The sequence below is a fragment of the Ahaetulla prasina genome, chromosome 1, assembly GCF_028640845.1.
Source record: "Ahaetulla prasina isolate Xishuangbanna chromosome 1, ASM2864084v1, whole genome shotgun sequence".
NCBI lineage: Eukaryota > Metazoa > Chordata > Lepidosauria > Squamata > Colubridae > Ahaetulla > Ahaetulla prasina.
In genome coordinates, this window is record NC_080539.1 from 56,670,849 (window position 1) to 56,696,354 (window position 25,506).

The following is a 25,506-nucleotide window of genomic DNA, read 5'->3' on the forward strand; positions in this document are numbered from 1 at the left end:
GCGGTTGTAGAAGAGGAGGACAAACTATCGGCTTTGCAGATACAAGAATAAATAAATAAATCAGGCACTGCAATATCTTCCAGGAAATATGTAATGCAGATATTTTTCCTGCAGTCCCTTATTGAACGTGCATTCCCTGTTCAAGCTGGTTCCCCAGGATCAGGCGTCTGCTGGGTTCCTCTTTGTTGCCTAACAAGTTCCTCTTATGCTACTCTGTTTCTTGGCTACTTTTTCTGTGCTGGGCTTAAAGCGCTTCTTCCAGAACAGAATGCAAAGGAGACTGGAATCCTTTTCACTCTTCTCATTTGTTCTCTGCTGCTGTGATTGGGGTCTAGCTGAGCTACCTTGGAACATGGATTTGAAAATAACCTCCTCCTGTTTACTCCAGAACTTACTCTGGAAGAAGAAGAGGTTTGACACATATTTATTTCCTTAGCAAAATAGAGAAGCTATTTCTGAGGACACCTGCTGCCCCCCCCCACCCGGTTGATTAAAATCCCAGGGACTGAAATTCAACAAAAACTGCAGGCAGCCTTTACAAAGTTATCTCGTGCCAGTTTAACTCTATTTGTTAAACAACAGTCAAATAAGAATGCCTTATCTTTTCAGAAAGCTAATTTTACTTGTGTCTTGAGAGATTCTAAACGAAAGGAAGAAGCCCCTGTGACATACATTTCCTGATCTGGTTTATGGCAACTCACCAATTAGGCAAACACTGAAATCACTTTCAATCAAACATGGAAGCACATTAGGTTCTTGTGGAATACATGGAGACCCAATTAATTTCAAGTAGCAGCAAAACATTACTGGTCACAGTGAACATTTGCTCTTTAACCCCCCCCCCCACACCCACACAGAAGGAGAGGAAGAGGGAGAGGGAGAGGGAGAGGGAGATATATCCCTGCTTACCTAAATCCTTCCCAACCAAGCTGCCAAGCACTAATTAAGGCAGGGGTTCTTAACCTTTTTGCCATTACTCCTCTTGTAAGTAAACGCTTCCCCTAAAAACCCAACACCAAAATGAACAATGAAAACAATACAAAGAAGTTTTGGGGAAGGTGGATTGCAGGAACTGGGTATGTCTAGTCTACCAAATAGAAGGACCCAGGGCGACATGATAGCAGTCTTTCAATATTTGAGATGCTGTCACAAAGTATAGAGGGTTGCCTTATTCTCAAAAGCACCTGAGGGCAGGATAAAAAGTAACAGATGGAAGCTTATCAAGGAAAGATCCAACCTACAGCTAAGGAGAAATTTCCTAACAGCTAGAACAATTCATCAGAATAGCTTGCCCTCAAAAGTTGTGGGTGCTCCAACCCTGGAGATTTTAAAGAAGATATTGGACAACAATTTGTCTGGAATGGTTTAGCGTGTCCTGGTTAGGCAGGGAGTTGAACTAGAAGACCTCCAAGGCTCCTTCCAACTCTGTTGTTCTGTATTCTGTATAATAGTGGAACTCAGAGGTTCTTCCTGGGTCTCTTATTTGCACCTCCCCAAGGAAGGAGAAACCCTGAGTTAGAGTGACAGAAGCCATCAAGTCTGGATTCAGGATAACTCAAAGAGTGGGCAGGCTTTAAGACTCTTGAAACAGTCTCTACAGGAGAATGTCAAAGAAGTCAAAACTACCATTGGTTTCTACTTGACCTCTGAGCCCAGTTCAACATGCTGGCTATCTTCTATAAAGCTGTATAAAGTATGGTTGTTGTTCAGTTGCTAATTTGTGTCTGAACCCTTGGACCATAGCATGCCAATCTCCCTTGCCCTCCACTTTTCTTTTGGACTTTGTCCAAATTCATGTTCATTGCATGGATGACACTATCTAACCATCTCATCCTCTGCAGTCCCTTCTCCTTCAATCTTTCCCAGTGTCAGGGTATTTTTCAAGGAGTCCTTTCTTCTCAATAGGTGGCTAATATTTGAGCTTCAGCTTCAGTATCTATCCTTCTAAAAAAAACCCAGTCATGATTGATTTTCTTTAGGATTGACTCATTTGATCTTCTTGCAGTCCAAGAGACTCTCAAGAGTCTTCTCCAGCACCACAATTCAAAAGCATCAATTATTTGGCCCTCAGGCTTTCTTATGGTCCAACTCTCAGGGCCATACATTACTACTGAAAAAATTATACAGACCTTTGTTGGCAAGATCATGTCTCTGCTTTCTAATATGCTGTCTAGATTTGCCATAGTATAGGGCAGGATGCCAGGTTGTATCAAGGACTAATTTGCTAAATATGATTCTGTCCCTCCAGTCCTACCAAGCAAAAAAGGCTTGCTCGAAGTCCCACCCCTAGAGCAAGGATACGGACCAGAAGAAAGGCCTTCTCAAAGGTCCAGGCCCGGACTAGGGAGGATCAAAGCAAACACACAGGAAACCAAGCAGCTCAGTAACCCAGACTTTAATCCTCAACCATAAGCCGGAGCCTTGGTACATGTTGAGTATAACACCCAGTTCCGTGCACTGGGAGCTCATGCCTCCCAGTGCACTTTATAATCCAGGGCCATGCCCTTTGGCCTGCCTGACACACCTGCCAGTTGCCCAGCATCCAGCCACCTGGGTTGGCAACGTGCTTCTTGTTCCTGGGAACCCCAGCTGGAGGCGCATGCACAGTTGCAAGGGCGATCAGCTGGCGAGCAGCTATGTAGCGCTGCCACCAGAAGTCCCATCGCCTCCTCTGCCTCACTGCTCCTCATGCCACCCACGTGTCTCGTTGTCAGTGTCACTTGCGGAGACTTGGCCAGGAGAGTAGCCCACTGACAAGCGGCTGGTCAGCGCTTGCCTGATGTGTCCCACCACAGCCTCACCTGTTGAGATCGCCATCCTCGATGTGTGCTGCTCCGTGCCCTCCCCATCTCCACCACCCCCAGGTATGGCGAGCCCCGGATCAGGACTCGATAGGCGGCTCCCCCCTACCAGGACCACAACTGGAAGATAGGAGATAGTTGGATTAATCTATCCTCCCCTACAGGCCCTGGCGGCTGGGGAAGGGGCCAGATGCTGGCCTCCTCTACAAGTTTCAGGAGGCTTCTGTGGAACACAGGGTGCACCTTCCCCAGCAAGGGTGAAAGTTTCAGTTCCATGGTTATAGGATTGATCACCTGCACAATTGGGGAAGGCCCTCAGAACTTTGGGCCTAGTTTCTTGCACAGTACTTTTAATTTGAGATACTTAGTGGAGAGGTACACCCGGTCCCCCACCCAAAACGGCTTGTGGGACGCCCGTTTTTTGTTAGCCTGGGCCTTATGGGTTTTGGCCACCTTCCTCTGCTGCTGCTGCTGCGACGGGACACTTGTCAATGACTGCTGTCCTGGCCAGGTCGTTTAGATCGCCATCCCTGATTTGTGCTGCTTTGTGCCCTCCCCACCTCTACCACCCCTAGGTATAGCGAGCCCCAGATCGGGACTCAACAGGCCTTTTCAGTAGTAGCCTCTACCTAATGGGGATATACTTTGCTGTTATTCTCCTGACATTTCAAAAAGCACAAAGACATTTATTTCAGTGATATTTGGCCATTTGTGAAGAATTACGGGTGTTTGTCTAATATTTGTTTCTGTTTTTAGTTTATAATGTTATATTATGATGTTATTATAGATAAATCATATTATCATAAATTATATTATAATCCTGTCCATGGCCCAAAATCTTTTAGATTGGAGTGGTATAAAGGCAAGGTAAAAATAATAATAATAAAAAACCCAAGTTAAATATTTTGTGTCATCTGCTTAGAGAAACAACAACCCCCAACATTTTATTATGTCATTGACACTTATTGATGAGCAAATTAACCTTGGTCCCTCCTGAATTAATGAACTTCTGCACTGAGGATTCCTGGTCCCACTTGCCATTGTTGAGCCCTGAAGCTTCTGCTGTGAAATTAACAAGCAAGAGACCTTCACTGATAAAACAAACAGTTTTTCCGATTTTCCATTGGCTTTGAAGCCTACTCAGGAAAGTCATTTGACACATACATACAAAAAAAAAAAAAATCTCATTTAGGTTTCAATTGTCTTGTCACTTTTTTGCTGGCTGTATAATAATTTTAAAAATTAATATCTCTTAGTTCCATTGGTAGAATGAAGGTGCAAAGCATTAAATTGACAGTGGTTGTAAAATATATATTAACAATTCTAAATAAGTGAGCATTTCATATTTAGGTTTACACATCTCTTAAATTTTTTAAGCTACTCCATAAATAATATATTATGGACCAAGTATATGAATGTGATAAGAATGCATTGTTGACATATACTGTCTGACAATTTAAAGCTATATTGCCAGATAAAATATCATCATAATGGATATTCATTAGCTTCTCTAAAAGCAGAACTTCTCTAAACTTGTTGAGCTTCATACATGGTGAGCATGTCCATGTATTAGATTATTATTTTTCTGAGTTGTATGAATATCACACTATATCAGGGTGGGCGATCTGCACCTGCAAGAACCCCACTTAACCTCGTCTTGCAACCTTTAAAGTATTCTCAATTTGGGTGGCTTAATTTTAGGAGCAAAAATGCCCATGTTTGGTGGTACAGTTTCCCCCCCCCCTATGTTTTGCTAAAATAAAATGCAAATAAATGAATTAATTCCTTGTTTGCTCCATAAATTTACCCTTTCATCAGATGGGCTACACATTTTATCCCTCACCCAGTGAGCCCAATGAACTCTTGCCTTTGCTGCCGATAGCACTTTTAATAGCCTGATTTTAATAAGCATGACCTCAGCAGCAAAATTTGGAGTTTAGTGACAAATTGAGTACCATCAATTTGGAGTTTAGTGACATAATTTTTATTCTATATTTTAATTTAGTTGCTCGAAATAGTTAACCAGTCGAACTAATTTTACGCATTGCTATTAATTTTCAGTAATGCTTATTGTATGCCAAGTTCAATTTGATTAAAAAGCAATGTATCTTTATAAACAAACAATGGGAATTTAAGACATGCTATGTCTTAATTTAATTCTTCCCTTCTTTTTCATTGGTGGACAGTACAGATAATATTTTTATTAATGATATTATTTTGTTACTAGTCATAATTTATTTAATGATAATAATGTTTAATCCCTAGTAAAAGTCAGCAGAACAAATCTAGACAAGCTTTATCCTTGATGGTCTCCTCACCTTCTTCAACACAGCAACCAGCCAAACAAACCCATAACCTTCATTTTACATTTCAGATTAACTGCAGCTTGCTGTGCTGTCTGACCTTGGAGGAATGATATAACTCTTAACTTGGATAAATGGAAAGAAGCCAACTTCATTTAAGAGTTTATGACTTTGTTTTATTTTGATTAACCATAATTACAATCAAACATAGTTTACAGTTTGGACAACAAGCTAAACTAGAGATAATTTAAAAACACAGCAAACTTCATTAATCCCTTCTGAGCCACATGAGACAAAGTATTCACAATGTAAAAGAAGACGGAGGGAGGTTCGAAATTGATATCAATTCAATTTTTTTTTGTTTTTCATGACAGTTAGACTGGTATTTGTTAACTTCAGGCGTGATGATGGTCATCCATTTAGACAGTTTTAAAAGTGAATTGGAACAGAGGATCAGATTAACAGTGGCTACTAGGCTTAATGACTGATTTTAGAATCCTAGGCAGAAAGCCTGGGAAACCAGCTGCTGGAAAAAAAACATGGAAGAGGATTATAACTTTTCTGTATCTCTTGGTAAGTTTCTCAGATACCCCTGGTTGGGTCCATTCTGGGTCCATTCTGGATTAGATTTGGCTTAATTCACAAGGCCCTTCTTACATTTTTAGAAATGGCAATTAGCCCCAGATGTTCAGAATACTTCTGTCATCAACATCGCATATATTCACCAATATTCACTGAGAAGATTGTGGAGCCTTTTCACACTTGAAGCTGGCTCAGGTGCCAGGCTAGGAGCCTATATTTATCCTTTCCACGATGCGCGAACCCAAGTGTTATGCTAGCATAGTTGCAGCAAATATAAACCTACTCAGCTGCTGATGCAAATAAAGGAAAATTCTCCTCCTTCTTCTTTTTTTTTAACATACAGGATGATTTGCAATGGAAACAGCAAATAACTAAAAATGGCTAGAAGCCTATATGTGTTGCTTGGTAGCAGTATAGTTATTTTTCATCTTTTCTTTTTTAATATTCTGTTTGCAGGAATGGCGAACAGAGCATCTAAAATAACCACTTTCACATTGCAACAAACACATCATCATTTGCTTAAAAAGAGTTATAATTACAGTTGACGAAGCATGGCCACCATAAAAATGCATTAGTTTAGCTTGACACATTAATTACCTGTTTTTGCAGATGTTTTTATATATTGTTGTGCGAACAGATTACAAAATAATTACAGGAAAGTCATATGGAAAACAAGCTAAGGGGGTGGTTTCTCGCCTAAATATTTTCATTCATGTGAATTTGTGCGAGGCACAGCTGCAGTATAGCAAATGGGCAGAGAGAGAGAGAGAGGGAGAGAGAGAGGGAGAGAGAAACTGAGGAATCTCGAAGGGTTTTTATTTGAAGGTCTCTGTCATCAGCATTATCACACTTTTTATATCTTTCTTCAGAGGACGATCTTTTTTAAAAAATAAACCAACATTGCCTTATTTATAAAAGTCTGATTCAGGTAAAAAACCCTCTGATCTTCATCAAATGAAACACAAATATCTGCTGGTATCAAGGAAGACATCTAAATAGGAAATGAATATTTTGTTTGAGGAAAGATGACCTTGCTTGATTGTGCTATAAAGACTAATTAAAAGCTTTAATATACCTAACATATTCCTGATGTGTTTTTTTTAATATTTTTAAAAAAATCTCAAAGCATAAAAATCTCAAGGATTATTCAGAAGTAATGTGACTTCAAATTCTGTTGAAAATCTCAGGACACATGAAGGCAATGTGAACTTGAATATTTGAAAATCATTAATTTTGGCTTTTAATGTTTCTAGCAATATAATTAGAGGCATTTTTTTAGCAGGGATCTTATTATTATAGGGACAAAAATTAATTGTTATAAAGAATTGATATTATAGTTCTTTCATTTAAGGAGAAACAAGAAATAACTGAAAATAGCACATTAAAAATATTTACATTGTGAGATATTAACTGATTCATTATGTATAACATTCAACGCATGTAAGAGATAGTAAAATGAAAATCTAAAATTTGGCAACACTTCCTAGTCCAGTGAGTGAGTATCTGAGAAAAGTAGAAAGGAGGAACAAAAGAGGATAGAATTCACTCATTGAATTTGGTGCTATCATAACCTATTAAACATTATATAGCTAATCCCTAGATTTTGTAATGTCTATTTGTTTCTTTCTGGGTATACGAGTGCCTATTTTTAATCTTTTAAGATTAAAGGGAATCTGAAGGCTTAAGCCACCCATTAGAACATCATAAAATCCTAAAAAAATGAAAACACTTTTTTTTTGTTATATCTATGTGAAGGTGCTTCTCCCCTCTCCCCACCCCTCCATGCTAGACGGCTAAATTTTGTGAAAATTGGTTCTTGTATAGGAGTGTGAGTTTGAAGATTGATTGGTTTTTTATATTATAGGCAAGATTTTACAAAAACAAAACATTTCTCATTTATCTCATGCGGATATATTTGTACTAACATTGGAATGGAGAGGAAAATAAATGTCAATAGCTCAAGGCAAGAGCCCACTGTCCTTTCGGAAGAGTCTGAAGATTTGGCTCTGTTGACTTGCATGGGGATCTCAGAGGATCACGCAACCCTGGGATTGGTTAACACTTGGAGAACCCTCCCCCTCCCCTTTTAAATTGGATTATTCTAGCCTTGTTTTAATGGCCTCCTTTTATTGAAATACAGGTTGTCCTCGACTTATGACCACAATTGAGCCCAAATTTTTGTTGCTAAGTGAGACATTTGTTAAGTGAATTTTGTTCCATTTTTACGACCTTTCTTGCCACACTTGTGAAGTGAATGCCTGCATTTGTTAAATTAGTATCGCGGTTGTTCAGTGAATCTGGTTTTTCCATTGACTTCGCTTGTCAGAAGATTGCGAAAGGGGATCACATGACCCCGGGACACTATAACAATCATAAATGTGAGTCAATTTGCAAGCATCTGAATTTTGATCATGTGATCCTGGGGATGCTGCAAGAGTCATAAATGTGAAAAAAGGTCAAAAGTCACTTTTTTCAGTGCTGTTGTAACTATGAACGGCCATTAAATGAACTGTTGTAAGTCGAGGACTACCTGTATCAGATTTTAATATGTTTTTTTCTATAGAATTTAGAGACATATATCAAATTCACATCTCTGTGAGATATGAGTGATCTTACAGATCTGAGTGAGATGGGTGGTTTCTAAATGGTTTGACCCTGTGGCTCCCGAGGACATGGACAGGTTGTTGGGTAGGCTGAATGCCACCACGTGTTTACTGGACCCGTGCCCCTCCTGGTTGGTGCTGGCCACTCAGGAGGTGACACGAGGCTGGCTCCAGGCAATTACGAGTGCTTCCTTGGTGGAGGGAGTCTTCCCGGCCGCCTTGAAAGAGGCGGTGGTGAGACCCCTCCTCAAGAAGCCTTCCCTGGACCCGGCTGTTTTAGGTAACTATCGTCCGGTCTCCAACCTTCGCTTCGCGGCGAAGGTTGTAGAGAGTATGGTGGCATATCAGTTTCCCTTACACCTGGATGAAACTGTCTATCTAGACCCGTTCCAGTCCGGTTTCCGGCCCGGTTACAGCACTGAGACGGCTTTGGTCACGTTGGTGGATGATCTCTGGAGGGCCAGGGATAGGGGTTGTTCCTCTGCCCTGGTCCTATTAGACCTCTCAGTGGCTTTCGATACCATCGACCATGGTATCCTGCTGCGCCGGTTGGGGGGATTGGGAGTGGGAGGTACCGTTTATCGGTGGTTCTCCTCCTATCTCTCCGATCGGTCGCAGACGGTGTTGACAGGGGGGCAGAGGTCGGCTCCGAGGCGCCTCACTTGTGGGGTGCCGCAGGGGTCGATTCTCTCGCCCCTTCTGTTCAACATCTATATGAAGCCGCTGGGTGAGATCATCAGGGGCTTCGGTGTGAGGTACCAGCTGTACGCTGATGACACCCAGCTGTACTTTTCCACACCGGGCCACCCCAACGAAGCTATCGAAGTGCTGTCCCGGTGCTTGGAAGCCGTACGGGTCTGGATGGGGAGAAACAGGCTCAAGCTCAATCCCTCCAAGACAGAGTGGCTGTGGATGCCAGCATCCCGGTACAGTCAGCTGAGTCCACGGCTGACTGTTGGGGGCGAGTCACTGGCCCCGATGGAGAGGGTACGCAACTTGGGCGTCCTCCTGGATGAACGGCTGTCCTTTGAAGATCATTTGACGGCCGTCTCCAGGAGAGCTTTTTACCAGGTTCGCCTGGTGCGCCAGTTGCGCCCCTTTCTAGACCGGGATGCCCTATGCACGGTCACTCACACCCTCGTGACGTCTCGCCTGGATTACTGCAATGCTCTCTACATGGGGCTTCCCTTGAAGGGCATCCGGAGACTGCAGTTAGTTCAGAATGCGGCTGCGCGGGTTATAGAGGGAGCCCCTCATGGCTCCCGTATGACACCTATCCTGCGCAGGCTGCACTGGCTACCTGTGGCCTTCCGGGTGCGCTTCAAGATTTTGGTAACCACCTTTAAAGCGCTCCATGGCATAGGGCCGGGTTACTTACGGGACCGCCTACTGCTACCGAATGCCTCTCACCGACCCGTGCGCTCTCACAGAGAGGGACTCCTCAGGGTGCCGTCAGCCAGGCAGTGTCGTCTGGCGACGCCCAGGGGAAGGGCCTTCTCTGTGGGGGCTCCCACCCTCTGGAACGAACTCCCCCCAGGACTCCGTCAACTTCCGGACCTCCGAACCTTCCGTCGCGAGCTTAAAACACATCTTTTTATCTGTGCAGGACTGGACTAGATTTTAAATTTATAGGGGTTTTAAATTGGTTTTAATATTTATATTATTTTTTAAGAATTTTGGCTTTTAGAATAAGTTTTTTAATGGTTATTTTAATTTGTACATAAATGTTTTTATCTGCCTGTGAACCGCCCTGAGTCCTTTGGGAGATAGGGCGGTATACAAATACGAATAAACTAAACTAAACTAACTAAATTTGATGTATAAACAAATAAAAATAAGGTGGGAAGAGAAAACAATTAAACAGGGTCTAGGATTGGAAGGGCTACACGTTATAGTCATATTATAGTCATATTATATTATATTATATTATATTATATTATATTATATTATATTATATTATATTATATTATATTATTATATTATATTATATTATTATATTATATTATATTATATTATATTATATTATATTATATTATATTATATTATAATATATTATATTATATTATATTATATTATATTATATTATATTATATTATATTATATATGACTATATGGATCATATTAGGGAATCTGTAGAACAGTTGTATAGAAAAAAGTGAAGGCTGGGATAAGTAGATCTTGCATGATTGGAGTGAAGGGTGAAAGTGTTTCCATAAACTTTCTGTGAAATAGGATGCTATTACAGAAAAAAAATGGATTCAGGAGCATTATTTTGTGTTTTTGGTGTTCAGATGTTGTCACAGACGTTTGTCTAGTGATGTAATTTCTTACTACAGTAGCCAAATTTTGATGAACATCCTGTGGTAGCCATTTGGTGATAGGATCAGCTAGAAGGCATTAAAATGTCTATTGTGACCACTTTTATCAGACCGTAACTGAAAAAGAAATTGTTGCAGAGGTTTCAGGCTTATAAATATATTCCTTTATGGTACACAGGAGAATCAAGTCCAACTCGTCGTGAAGCAGTGAAGAGGAAGACTTCAGAATATCTGATGAGAGCAGAAAAAATTTCCAGCCTTTACTGTAGACCCTCATCAGAAGATGGCTCAATATTTGGTGTAGGTTCTTTTTATTTCTAAAATAATTTAATTTTCTTGTGTTGCTGTACACATATGGACATATGTTGTGTCTCCTTCACAACTGATTGAATTTCTTTATGGTTAACAGTATCAAAAATATAAATGTGATAGATAAATAAATAAATAAATATGGTTTATGCTAGATAAATAAATACATGCATATATGGAATAAAGAGCTAAAAACATAATGAAGGAAAATATCCCTCAGTCTTCTGGACCTAGTTGATTCTTCAGAAATGTTATATATTTATCCATTACTAGTTAAGAAAGAATATCAAAGCCAAGATCAGCATTAGCATCATAATACATAGCTAAGGAAAACACTTTTTAATTTTTTCCTTGTTAGTGAGATAAGAACAAGTAAATTGCTAGAGATTTTTGTAACCCTGAATTTAGAGAAGATGGCTGTAATCCTTAGATCTTATTTGTGAGGATCAGGCAATCTGTTATCTTGACTACAGATTGTGTGTGTATTAGAGAAATAATTAGGGACGGGATTGTCTCAGATTGGGATCTTGGTGTGGTAAGCACGGAGTGTTAATTCTTCTCTTGCTGCAGTCCAATCTGGAACGTGTTCTGTGTTCCTGAAATTAACATTGCTAAACTAAAGATTAACAGAATAACCAAATTGGAAGGGAACTTGGAGGTCTTCTAGTCCCACCCCCTGATCAGGCAGTAAACCTATATCATTTCAGAAAATTGTTGTCCAATCTCTTCTTAAAAACTTCCAGTGTTGGAACATCCACAACTTTTGGAGGCAAGTTGTTCCACTGATTAATTGTTCTCTCAGGAAAGTTCTCCTTAGTTCTAGGTTGCTTCTAGGTAGTTTCTATCCATTGCTTCTTGTCCTGCCTTCAAGGTTTTTTGGAGAATAGCTTGACTCCCTCTTCTATGTGGCAGCCCCTGAGATATTGGAACACTGCTATCATGTCTCCCCTTGTCTTTCTTTTCATTAAAGTAAACATACCCAATTCCAGCAACTATTCTTCGTATGTTTTAGCCTCCAGTCCCCATATCAACTCTATGGCTCTTCTCTGCAGTCTGATTTACTGATACCAGTGAGGACTTATTAAACTCCTCTCTTACTGGGAGGAGGAGGAGAGAAAGGGTCAAAACAATGCTTTGGTCCTGATCAGATTGAGCTTTCCATGAAGTTAGTTTATCAAAACAAAAAATGCTGCACTCAGAATGCAAACAGTGAAGAAAGACATAATTTGAGATAAAGTGAAATGATCACGAGATCAGATTTGGAGAAAGCAGATTGGGAACACTGAAGAAGAGAAGGTATCTGGGTGGATGTGATAAAGGATGTCTTGATGGTCATCTCTGAATACTGAAACTTTCTGATTCTGTGATTTTTTTTACATGGATTTTTTTTTAACAAAAGAGATAGAATTAGTATGGAATTTGTAGTATTGAAAGTATTGTAGTATTGCTGTATTTTTTTCTTAAATTCCAAGCCCAAGAACCTTTGACAAATCTTGACTTTACTCTACCTCAGTAACATCAACAATATAATGAAATAATAAAATGAACCTCCCTGGGATCTTTTTGTTCTTACTCTTGGAATCTTTTCTACAGCTCTTGTGTGATTGTTGATGATTGCACTGGTGAAGAAATGCTAAAATTTCAGGTTCCCGTTTGGATCACAAAATGACTATAGAGTCTTTGGCTTTACTTTAAACAATCCTGATAATAGCTCAAGCTCTTCAGTGGAGATAGGGGAATGGTGCAGGGTGAACATACAGAAGAATAATCTATTGAACTGAACAGCAATTAATCTGCTTTTTAAGCCTGTTTTCATAGAGAGAGAAAAAACTGGGGGAAATCTCTTCCTGCAATAGAAGTCGTCGAAGGATTCCTCGGTTCCCCCTACTCCTGTGGACTGCTTAATTTTAACTTAATTTGTAGACTAAAGTTAAAATTCCCTTAGGGTTCTTTCCAGCCTTATAATACTGATCTGCTTAATGAAAGACCAATTTCCTTACACAACAGTGAATTCTATGTGCAAATTTGCGTAATTACAAGAGGTAATCTGTCTATTTTGTCACTAGTACTGTTTTATCACTATTTTGTCACTAGTGTGAGTTGAAGGAGACTCCACCTATTTATGCAGAATGGTATAGCAAAAGAATCCAGGATGTAAAAGAATGGATGTGAGAGGCCCAGGCTCAAATAACAGTTTACTCAGCTATACATTTCCACCCCGAACCACCCCAACGAAGCCGTCGAGGTGATGGTCCGGTGTCTTGAAGCCGTGCGGGTCTGGATGGGGAGGAACAGGCTCCAGCTCAACCCCTCCAAGACAGAGTGGCTGTGGGTTCTGGCGTCCCGGTACAGTCAGCTTACGCCATCGCTGACTGTTGGGGGTGAAGTATTGGCCCCCAGGGGGAGGGTGCGCAACTTGGGCGTTATCCTGGAAGATTGGCTGTCCTTAGAGGAACATTTGACGGCCGTCGCCAGGGGAGCATTTTATCAGGTTCGCCTGGTTCGCCAGTTGTGCCCCTTCCTTGAGCGGGACTCCTTACGCACGGTCACTCACACCCTCGTTACTTCCCACCTGGACTATTGCAATGCTCTCTACATGGGGCTCCCCTTGAAGAGCACCAGGAGGCTCCAGCTAGTCCAGAATGCAGCTGCGCGGGTGATAGAGGGAGCACCGCGTTGCTCCCATATAACACTTATCCTGCGCAGCCTGCACTAGCTGCCGGTAGCCTTCCGGGTGCAATTCAAGGTGTTGGTTACCACCTTTAAAGCGCTCCATGGCTTAGGACCGGGGTATTTACAAGACCGCCTTCTGCCACCGATAGCCTCCCAACGACCTGTGCGTTCCGACAGAGTGGGTCTCCTCAGGGTGCCGTCGACCAAACAATGTCGGATGGCGGCCCCCAGAGGGAGAGCCTTCTCTGTGGCAGCATCGGCCCTTTGGAATGAGCTGCCTCCGGGATTACGCCAACTCCCCGACCTCCGGACCTTCAAACGTGAACTGAAGACCTTATTATTTCATCGTGCGGGACTAGCCTAAGTGAAATTTTTTAAATTGTAATTTTAATATGGGTTTTATGTCGGTCGATGACCGTTTTAATTAATTCGGCCTACTAAATATTTGTTTTTAACTTTGCTTTAAATTTGTTATTTGTATTTTGTGTTTTAATATGGCTGTAAACCGCCCTGAGTCCTTTGGGAGAAGGGCGGTATAGAAATTAAATTATAAATAAATATAAATAAATAAGTTTTGGTGTAGAACCTAGCCTTAGCCTTGCATTTTCAAAATCCAGTTTTCCCAGTATTCCTTTTTACATTCTCTGGGATAAATTTAACTGGGTGCAAGCTGGAATAAAATGGAAAATGTATATGTTTGAAATTTACCAAAAGCAACCCACAGCAAATTTGAGGCACTCTTATTCTCAATACGTATGTTATTTTTGATAATCCAGGCAGATTGGAATAAGCTTCTTGCAGTGCTTATCAGTATTTATCAAGTGAAAAGTTTAGGGAAAACAGAAAATTATAGCAGTGTTTTCTGTCTTTTAAAACATTCCAAGTCCTAGCCATTACTGCTCTGTAACTGGTTGGAATGGGGAAAACTTCCTTGAAAGTGGAGAAGTAACCTTTTGTCCCAATTCTTTCAGTAATTCTACCTAGGTAATAAAATAGGCAAAAGGCCTATAATTTCTTTCTTTCTTTCTTTCTTTCTTTCTTTCTTTCTTTCTTTCTTTCTTTCTTTCTTTCTTTCTTTCTTTCTTTCTTTCTTTCTTTCATCCCATCCCATCCCATCCCATCCCATCCCATCCCATCCCATCCCATCCCATCCCATCCCATCCCATCCCATCCCATCCCATCCCATCCCATTTCATTTCATTTCATTTCATTTCATTTCATTCTCACCCCTCCTCCCCTTGAAGTTGCTCTTGAAGATTTGGGAAAATGTTAAGACTTCATCAAGCTATTTCTTCTTCGTTTAATTCACAGACTAATCAGCCTTTAGATTGGCCTCCATATAAGAAGAACCCATACTTCACTTCTAAGCTGCCATATCAGAAGGAATGTTGCTACTGTAATTAATTTCATATTTACAGGCAGCCTTAATTTATATTTAACACCACTGATAATTTATTTAAATTATTTAACACTATTTAACACCACTTTAAATTTTAAATTTTAAAATTTTAAAATTTTAAAACCAATTTTAAATTTTAAAATTTTAAAATTTAAAATTTAAATTTTAAAATTTTAATTTAATTTAAATTAAATTTAAATACTTGATAGACATTACCTTACAGATGACCCCCATCCCGTTAAAGACCTTGGAGTTTTCATGTCAAATGATCTAAGTGCCAAAGCCCACTGCAACTACATAGCAAAAAAGGCTCTAAGAGTTGTAAACCTAATCTTGTGTAGCTTCTTTTCCAAAAACACTACACTACTAACCAGAGCATATAAAACATTTGCTAGACCAATTCTAGAATATAGCTCACCTGTTTGGAACCCTCACCATATCTCTGACATCAATACAATTGAACGTGTCCAGAAATATTTTACAAGAAGAGTTCTCCATTCCTCTGTAAACAACAAAATACCTTATCCCACTAGACTTGAAATCCTAGGCTTAGAAAATTTGGAACTCCGTCGCCTTCGACAAGACCTAAGTTTAACTCATAGAATCATCTATTGTAATGTCCTTCCTGTTAAAGACTACTTCAGCTTTAATTGCAATAATACAAGAGCAACCAATAGATTTAAACTTAATGTCAACCGCTTTAATCTAGATTGCAGAAAATATGACTTCTGTAACAGAATCATCAGTGTTTGGAATACTTTACCTGACTCTGTGGTCTCTTCCCATAATCCTAAAAGCTTTATCCTAAAACTTTCTACTATTGACCTCACGCCATTCCTAAGAGGACCATAAGGGGTGTGCATAAGCGCATAAGTGCCTACCGTTCCTGTCCTATTGTTTTTCTTTTCTTCTTCCTATATATATATATATATATATATATATATATATATATATGCTTATACCTCCTAATATTTACTCATATATATGTTTATATACTATATAACCTTTCTGTATGATACTTACATATATTGTTGTGACAAAATAAATAAAATAAATAAATAAATAAATATTAGTTTTCATCATCCAGATTTTACTTCACTTTCTCATGAAATATTATGTACAGAGTGGCTTGTGATAGTAGAACAAAAATAGAGTAATTTAAATATGTGAAAAAAAATCAAACCAGGGTTTTCTCTGATAATGGCCCTGAATATGAGTTAGAAAATATTTGTAAAGCATATTATCTGCCTTAAACATAACTTTAACAGTTATAATACTTTTGTATTATCTAATGAACTGTATTTGGACAAGAATATGAATATGAATATGTGAGTTTTCAGTCTTCTCCTCTGTATTTTAAATGGTTTTGAATATTGATGTTATTTTGAATGATATTGAATATCTCTGTGGGCTGCCACAGAGAAGTGGGAGTCGGGCTGTTCTCCAAAGCACCTGAGGGTAGAACAAGAAGCAATGGGTGGAAACTGATCAAGGAAAGAAGCAACTTAGAACTAACGAGAAATTTCCTGACAGTTAGAACAATTAATAAGTGGAACGACTTGCCTGCAGAAGTTGTGAATGCTCTAACACTGGAAATTTTTAAGAAAATGTTGGATAACCATCTGTCTGAGATGGTGTAGGGTTTCCTGCCTGGGCAGGGGGTTGGACTAGAAGGCCACCAAGGTCCCTTCCAACTCTGTTGTTGTTATTTATTATTATTATTGCTAAATAATGTTTATGCCGTAAGTGCACTTTTGTAAGAAAACCCGGGAAAGAAAATTGTTCATGAGGGTTAGTCATTTGGAATGGCTAATTTGCATTAGCAGTACCAAGTGTACTTGTGGTCTTTCTTTTGCAAATTAATAACAGTGGTTCTGCATACAACATAAAATAAAATAAGACAAGTCTTTCTGTGATTTCACTGGAGAAGTTCCCTAGTGTGTTCCCTCAATACTATATCTTGATTTAGGACAATAATAAGCTCTTATGACTTAATGAGAGTCTTCAAATTCTTGTCTACAGAAGTTAGCCCTTAATTCTGGAAACTGGGCAACTTATGTAGAGGACTGAGGTGGTAATGCCCGGAAGTGTAAAGTGGCCTAGTCTATTTCAGATTGTAGTTTTGAGTGGCATGTATTGCCATCGGATTGGTGATTATAAAGATGATAGGCAACTGAAGGTGACAAGGAGAAAGAATGCTTCCATTTAGATGAGAAAAATGACAGTCTGTAATGAGGAAGATTAATATTCACATATGCTTTGTTTATGGGTCATGTGTTGTATTCGTAGTGTTATACATTCCTTGGAATTCTGTAGTAGATGTCATCAAGGTTGAAAACTTAAAAATAAATTTATTCATTTAGTAACAAACATACTTCTCCTCAAACTTTCTTCCAAGTTAAGGCATCCCATACAATATTATTTATGGATATGCTTTATTTTATGAACCTGTTTCTGTTCCTTTAGAATTTGAGTAATAATAATGTATGAATAACTTCTCCAGCATTGTACCCGAGTTTTCCTACTTGCACAAAGAACTAGGAACTGTATGAATTGTGAATATTTTAAAAATATTAATATTCCTTTTTGCCCTATATCCATTTTCATCTTTTGCAAATTATTTACTATCAACTTATTTTCCCCCCTTTGCATTAAGGACAAACAGAAAACTTCTTTCATCTGCCTTCCCTCTGATTTATGATAAATTTAGTTTCCTTCAGCCTGGCATTTGCTTCAGCAGGCAACCTTCCTTCAAGTACCACCCTGATTGATGTTGTAATCTTTGATATCTTCCATTAGCCTCCAGGATCACTAAGTTCAAGGCCCTCTTGGAACCTAAGGAGCCCTGCCGAGGAACTGAAGGCCTTTCGAGTCCTTGGGGTGATTGACAAGGTAATTCTTCAGTGTCTCTTCAAGAGTTCAGTCATAAATCGACTGCATGCTGACATTCTGTCTTTGAAGCTGTGGTTCTTAAGGATATGAAACAAAGGAGGAAAATGACTCAAATGCATCTGCACTTTAAAATAACAAAAGTAGAAGGAAAAGAAAGGCTTTTATCTAAGCAATTCATGTAAGGTCATGCAAAATATATTTGAGTAAAAGAATTATGTTTGGTTCCATTCTGTGAGAAGGGCCTTGATTTTAAAAAGAATTGCTCTGCGCACTTTCAGAAAGTTGCCAAGATGGTACCAGGGGACAAACAACTTTGAAAGAATGCAAGTTGGAAAATTCGACAGCCACTGAAAAGCTGGCAGCCCTAACTCAAAAACTAAGGTCAAATACCAACATAGAATTTCTTCAGTATTGTTTACTACATTTTTTGGTAGGGCCAATTATTTAATCTTTTTTTAGGTCTGCTGGGTCTTCTTTCCTCAAATCTCCAGGTGATACAAATAATGAATGAGATTTGGATAACTGAAATACCTAAAATGCAACTGCTATGAGTTTGGTCTAGTGGTTACGGCACAAGGCTAGAAACCAGGAGACTGAGTTCTAGATTTGCCTTTGGCATGAAAGCCATGAAAACCAGCTAGGCGACTTTGGGCCAGTCATTTTCTTTCAACCCATGAAACAACCACCACGGTCATCATCTATTATTTATAAAAATAATAAAGGCAGGATATAAAAGTCTAAAAATGGTTGTTGATGTTTAGCAGTGCTATATATTGTATTATCAAACGAAACTGGGTTAATAATAGGTTATAGAGAAAGATACTGGTGGCAAATAGTTGGTATAGCTTAGCCAGCTTTTTGAGCTGAAAGTTGAAAATCCTTGGTTCCAGTGCCAATTCATTCATAACTTTGATTAGTTATTGATTGACAATCAGATTTTAGGATTGATTGAATTTTTGAAATAGGTTTGCAAAATTCCTAGGACAAATATGGCAGAAACTATAGAAATATTAATGTATAGAAAGCCAAGGAATACCTATACAGTGTTTATGTGTTGCTATGATCTTCCATAAGTTCCTTAAGAGAGTTAAAATGCCTTTTCAAGATAGTTGTAGAAAAATATATTTCAGTTGGATACGAAACATTCTTAGTCTTCTTAAAAATATTATGCAATGCCATTATGCAATGAACTAGTATCAGAGACTAAGTTCTAGTGGAAGCTGAACTTGGTACACATTTGCTAGAAGTGAGAAGGGAACTGAATGGATTAGAGTGACTAGGATAGAGCCAGCCACTTTACAGTATATTTGTTTTTTGTTAATAAAATGAAAAAATAAAAATGCAGCCAGCTTGTGGGATTTTGGCTGAGTCAAGGTAATTCTTGTAGCAAATGGGCTAATCAAATCAGGAATGGCCAATTGGTTGCTGAAGGTGAACCAGTTTAATCTAAATCCTAGCAAACTTATTATATTATAATCTACATGTAACAAATAGGAAGGGGATTCCAATTTGGGTATGTATGTGCATCTGAGAGAGTAAGACTGCCTTTTATGTTAAAACTGGCTTTAGATTTATGACAGTGACCATAATGTCCATGAATAGAATGATTTGTGTGGCAACAATTTATATCTAGCCAAGTGTCTGGGGGAATAAGATGTCCCTCAGAATAAATGGATACATACCTCTACTATTGTTTTATATTACATCTCTGCACTGTTATCCTTGTGATTAATTATCATATTAATAAATCATTGTCTATAGGCCAGTAGTACACAATCTTTTGGGGGGCCTTGGATTGTACCTGACCACTAAATAGCATGCAAGGTCTATTAGTCCAAAACTGGCATCGCGACGGTTGGTGGAAGCAGGAGGAAAATGAAGTTTGATTTAAATATTGTATATGAAATATGTTCAGTATGATCACTTGTTATCAATATAACAATTTCCCCTTTCTGCTCCTACATTCATATTACAATTTGGTAGAAATCTTTGGATCAGTCTTTCTCAACCATGGGAACGTGAAGATGTGTGAACCTTAGCAATTCAAAGACTGACTAGGGATTTCTGGGAGTTGAAGGCCACACATCTTCAAGCGGCCAAGGTTGAGAAATGCTGGTCTGGAGTTGCACTAGGTATGCACCTTTGTTACAGGTGGTTTAGAACTACAGGATCTAGACTGTTTAAACAATTAAAATAGCTGAAGCGGTTATAAACAATTAAGTTATTACCAGACATAATCAGTCCTAAACAAACATATTTTATTAGAACAGCTGAGAATTACTTAATTCTCAGCTTAGTCCAAATTAATTCCAAAACAAATCCTTCAGAAAAAGTCCTTTGGCCTTGTCACAAACCTTTGTCTTCTTTGGCACTCTGCCAAAGGCTTTTCTTGGCAAAGCCCCACGAAGTTCAGAAACAAAGAGATGCCGACTAGAAACAAATGGAGCAACATTGCTTTCCTACAAAGAGCTCAAGAGTCCTTGCTGCTTTTTTAAGCCTTACGGGAGGAGCCAATCATCTCCTGGCCTTACTCTCATCATCCGTTTTGCTTTAGCTGCTCTTGCCTTCTGGCAGCTCTTCTCATGTGTGCACTAGGAACAGGCTCCTCCTGTTCCTCTGCCTCTCTGCTGTCTGCCTCTGGAGGCTCCAGAATCCGCGCATCACTCCCAGATGGCCCTGGTCCCATCTCTGCCTCTGACGCAGAGCCCTTGTCCGGACCTTCCCCTGACTCCAGGACTGGCTCATTCTCCTCCCCAGCCTCCTCACTGTCTGACTCCACTGCCAGCTTCACAGGCTGCTGGTGGACCACAACACAGGTGCTTAAACTTGTATTTATAATTTCTTTCCAAGAATTGGAGAAAACTCACCCAAAAGGTTGTCAATATAATAGCTGAAAAGCAATTTACAAGTACCTTCCAAAATGATTAGAAAAGGAAGTATGCAAACTCCGTGTCCTTTTGAAGGTACCAACTGTAGTTTGAGCAAGAATTTTAATCTCTCATCTTCCAGAGTGTTAAACCTACTAGACACCACTGTATTGTAGTCTCCTCACAATAATTAAGTATATGGAGCACTTATGGATGATCTCAGGTTCTCTCCTCATCTGAAGAGGCTTTACAGAGAGAGTTATTTGTTGGCTCTTCATTCTGCCGTAATCATTGGGTCCATCTTCAGTTTGCCATTTTTTCCATGCAAGTCCAAAACTCTTCAAGTTCCTCATATCCTGTGGAAAGAAAGAGAAGTCATTAATGTTGTGGCATCCCCCCCCCCCCAGGTCTCTTGTTCAAGCAGCAACTTTTCTTTCCTAGCCAGGACCTTGTTCTTCCTGGTCAAATGCAAAACTAATTATTTAAAACTAAAAAGAGCCTTTCCATAATTTGAAAGAGGAATCGGAAAAAGTTATCTTCTGGGGAAAAAAAACCCAAGGAACCAACATGGGTAGTGTAGTGGGGTGGTAAAGCAGTTGTCCCAACTGGTAGGCCAGCTCAATTTACTTTAACAGCCTGTGGAGATGGAAGGTTTTATTCTAGACTCTTAATTCATCCAGTTATGTCTTTGTGACCTTGGCAAGGAGTTGAATAAGGTGACTAATGGCTCGCCATATTCTTTGCTTCTGGTAGTTTGCCTGTTGCCTGCCTCTGGGCCTACGGCTCCCTTCTGCCAACTTCTGTATTCCTTCGGCCTCTAATCTTGGCACTTTGATGCATATGTTCTGAAGGTGGCCACCATGACTTGGGGTGGCAGCAGATGGTAACCCTTCAGGCTGCCACCAGCTATGCGGGTGTTAAGTTGGAAACTTTGCTTTTGATGAAGAGTCAGCAGTGCATATGAAAGAGCTCTTGCTGCAGAAGTATCTTTTAATTAAAAAAATTAGCATACTGAAACAGTTGCTAATGTCTATGTGTTTAAAGGCATCTAAAATCAACTATTTTCTTTAGGCTAAAGAGTGATTATTTACCAGCATTTTGCTCCTATTTTTTTCTTTTTCCTTTTCCAGTGCATTTATTTGTAAACCCTTTTTTTCCCCTTTATAGCAGACTGAACTGCTGGATCCCAATCAAAACACTCAGAATTTTATGTGTAATTTTGTGAAGTGGGATAAAAGTAATGTTGACTTCACCTCTCCCCACATAAGCCCTTTGTAGGGAAACAAGGTTGCAATCTGTGTAATACTTAACTGACAACAAGCCCATTAAATTCAGTGGGAATAACTTGTGGCGTAAACTACTATATATTTGTGCTTTCTATCAGCATGTATCTTTGCTCAATAAGACTAGAATCACAGTATGTTTAACTTTTGAAATCCAGAAGCTAAAGAACTCGTAATCTTTTGGAGTCCTCCCATCTTCTAAACTTACTCAGTGCTATCATATATTCTGTTCCATATATAGCAATTTGTCCTAATTTACATACATTTTTGTACCTCTAATACTGCTCTTGGAGACTGAAAGTACTGTCAAAGCACAAAGACTCCTTTGAAGGGGCTGATGTGGTTTCTCTAGTTGTTGTTTAAAAAAACATGATCTGCATATTTGTCTTTAATGCATTTCTAGGGCGTTTGCTGTCATTATTTTGAAAAATAGTAGACAGGTACTACTTTGGCTGTAATATTATTTAAAATAAGCTAGGGAAAATGGAGCCACTTGGGCCAGGTTTGTCTCCTAAAGAGCACTGCCCGATCCTTTATTTATTAAGAAAGTAATCTGGTAATCTGAAGTTCTTGTCTAGTCTTTTCCCCTTGGTTAACTCAGGAAAACATTAACTGACTTTAAGCAGGTTGAGCAAAAGTTAGCTCTTGCTGATTTGCAAGTCAGTCTTGTTGCATGATTCCCAGTAATTTAATATCAATAAAACAATGCAAGAGCATGGCATTAGGTGGGGTTTTCTTTTCCAGACCTTCCAGTAAATTGTTATCTGTTTCAGGATAAGGAGTAGTAGTGGTTATGGAAGTTTGTTCAGAGAGATGTGTTCCAGTGGGGGCTAATTGCAGAAAGGGACTAGAGGTGAATTATATGTTATCTGCTTCGTATTAAAAAAAAAACTTAGATAAATTGTAGCATCTTCACTTAAAAGAATCAGTTGTTTTATGATGCGCAACAGTGGTGGGTTGCTACCGGTTCGCCCCGGTTCAGGCGAACTGGTAGCGGCAGCGGCAGGTTCTGCCCACCAGCCGCACAGAAACATTGTGCGCGAGCGCGAGCACATGTGCAACCATGAGTGAACTGATAGCAACAGGCTTTGAAACCCACCCCTGATGCGCAAGATGTTTGCCCAAGATTATGGAGAGTTGCTGATAGTAGGAGTAGGCATTAATAGAACAGATGGACAAATTGTTTGCCCTGATGTAAGGAAACTTCCTCTGTCATTATTTTGTTACATGTAGCACTACAATAGGTAAAGAATCTCTGCCATCCGAACGTTGTAAGTCTACAGTTATTTTGGTTGTGCTGGTTAGGTGGATGGAATTCAAGAGTGCAAATTTTTTGGGGGGGGAGGGGAGAAGGGCTACAAGTTCTCCACTGTACCAGAATATGTGAATACACCTAATAATGCATGTAACAGTATGTTTCCACACTTCTTTAATAAACAGTATTTTCATTCATTAAAAAAAAATGAAATAAGGAAAAGATGAGCAATCTACTCAGTTCACTTTTTCTCATTTGCTGTCTCTGGCAAGGGCATCCTGTTGGCATCCTATTTTTTAAAACACTATGGCATCCACCGTCACAGAGAAGTTGTATCAAACCATACTGTAAATGTAACTCCACATTTGACAAGAATAGGATGTGCGAGCTACACTCAAGGTTATTCACTGGGATTCTGAAGCAGCTAAGAAAAATTACCCTGATATAGTTTATGATCTGTTTGTGAGTGACTCCTGCTTAGACAACGTATTCAATTAAAGCTTAGCTGCATAGTAGGTAAATGTAGATAAACAAATATGTGGAATTAAAAGAAGATTTCTTTTAATTGTAACCATCCCAATAATGATATGCCTATCAAAGGTAATTATCTCATGATGGCTTGGTTATAGCCATTGTTTTATCCTGAAATGAAAGTCTGTGTTGGGTGCTTTTGATTGGGAAGACGGTCATATCAAATTAGTTCAAATTAGATTTTTGTCTTTAGAAAGGTGAGCAAAGCCATGAGCAGTGTTATTAAATTGTGTGTTCTACCCTATAAATGATCCAGCCCTCTTGAGGGTTAAAGAAGTGATTATTCTGTCCTTTATGCTGATGGCTTCACTACAGATTAGCCTAGTGTTGGTTTTTTTTTTGTTTTGTTTAAATGCTTGGCTCCTTATGATCTTTTGTGTATGCAATGATAATATTAATGCAGAGTCGTAAGCCCATTCATTAAGAAATGACTCTAAAATGAGGTTGCTTCGTGTAAATTTGGAGAGCTGCAGATGCTGTGTACAGACGTTTCTTCATGCTATTAGCCGTATGGCTAATAATTTCCAAGTGGGTAAAGCTCTTGTTAGCAAGAGTGCTGGGATATTAAGAATGGCTCTATAAATAACTTTAAGAAGGGAAGTTGAAGGTGCTTCTTTTTAAAGACTATTGTTAACTAAATATTATTGCCAAACAGATGGAAAGCATTCACCAGCCTGATGTTTTTACTCTAATTATATTATCTCCAGTCCTGTACGGCTCAGTTGAAGAGGTGTATCCAGGGGCCAATTTATAATCATTTAACCAACACCTGTTTGGGAAAAATTGACAGTCAAAGGGCACATTAAAAAAAAATCACATATGTTCTTGTATTTACTACCTCAATGTGAATGTTAGCTAGCTGCAAATAAACTTGGTTGAAAAGACAAAGTCCCTAGGAAAATTGACGCATCATTTTAAACCATTTTTATCTGTTTTAATTTGGCATGTCTTCCACCCCATTTCTTGTGACTAAAGAGGGAAACTACAACTCAGTTGTCTTCTTATGATTTATCATCAGTTCCTAGTCCATTTTTAAATTGCCTTTATTTACTATCTTGATGAAAATTTCTCAACTTATGACAGAAACACATGTTTAAAACATGCTTTTTTTCCTTGGGCATGCGTAAATTCATATTTATAATAGGCAACATTATTACAGAAATATTTCTTAATTCTAAATATGTGTGCAGCCCAGGGGTGGAATTCAGCTGGTTTGGACTGGTTCGGGCGTACCGGTAGCTCTGACAATCAGCTGGGAGCCAACCGGTTCGCTCCAACGAACAAGTGGGCCCGCCTGCCCACCCCGTGTGCTTTACTTACCTTTATCCTCTCAGCTGATTCACGTGGCAGGGTGGAGTGCCGCGCCTCAGCTGTGTTAGTCCCCAGAAGTAACGCGGAAGTTTAGTTTTGTCAAAACTGCATATGCGTGCAGCTTGCTTCAGGGGTGGGTTTAGCGAAACACACAATCACCGAACTGGTTGTTAAACCGGCAGGATCCCACCACTGGTGTAGCCACACGTGTGTGTGCAATTCTGCACCTGGGTGTGTAATATACATATATTGGTTTGAAGATCAGATAAACCTTTGTCATTCTGCTAAGTTTGAACACACAAGACCTGCTCTGTAAGTGAGATGGGCGGTTTACAAATTTGATAAATAAATAAGTGAATTAAAGAAACTCATGTTCAGA

General features: G+C 39.3%; 1 protein-coding gene across 7 annotated transcripts in view; it reads left to right on the forward strand.

Moving 5' to 3' along the window:
* Positions 1-25,506, forward strand: part of RPS6KC1 (ribosomal protein S6 kinase C1) — a 103,701-nt gene that overhangs the window by 32,623 nt on the left and 45,572 nt on the right. For all 7 annotated transcript variants that reach the window (XM_058165375.1, XM_058165378.1, XM_058165377.1 and 4 more), the window contains 2 exons: positions 10,786-10,907; positions 17,788-17,880. In XM_058165375.1, coding sequence (XP_058021358.1) covers positions 10,786-10,907; positions 17,788-17,880 — 215 coding nt within the window. The remainder of the gene's footprint in view (positions 1-10,785; positions 10,908-17,787; positions 17,881-25,506) is intronic.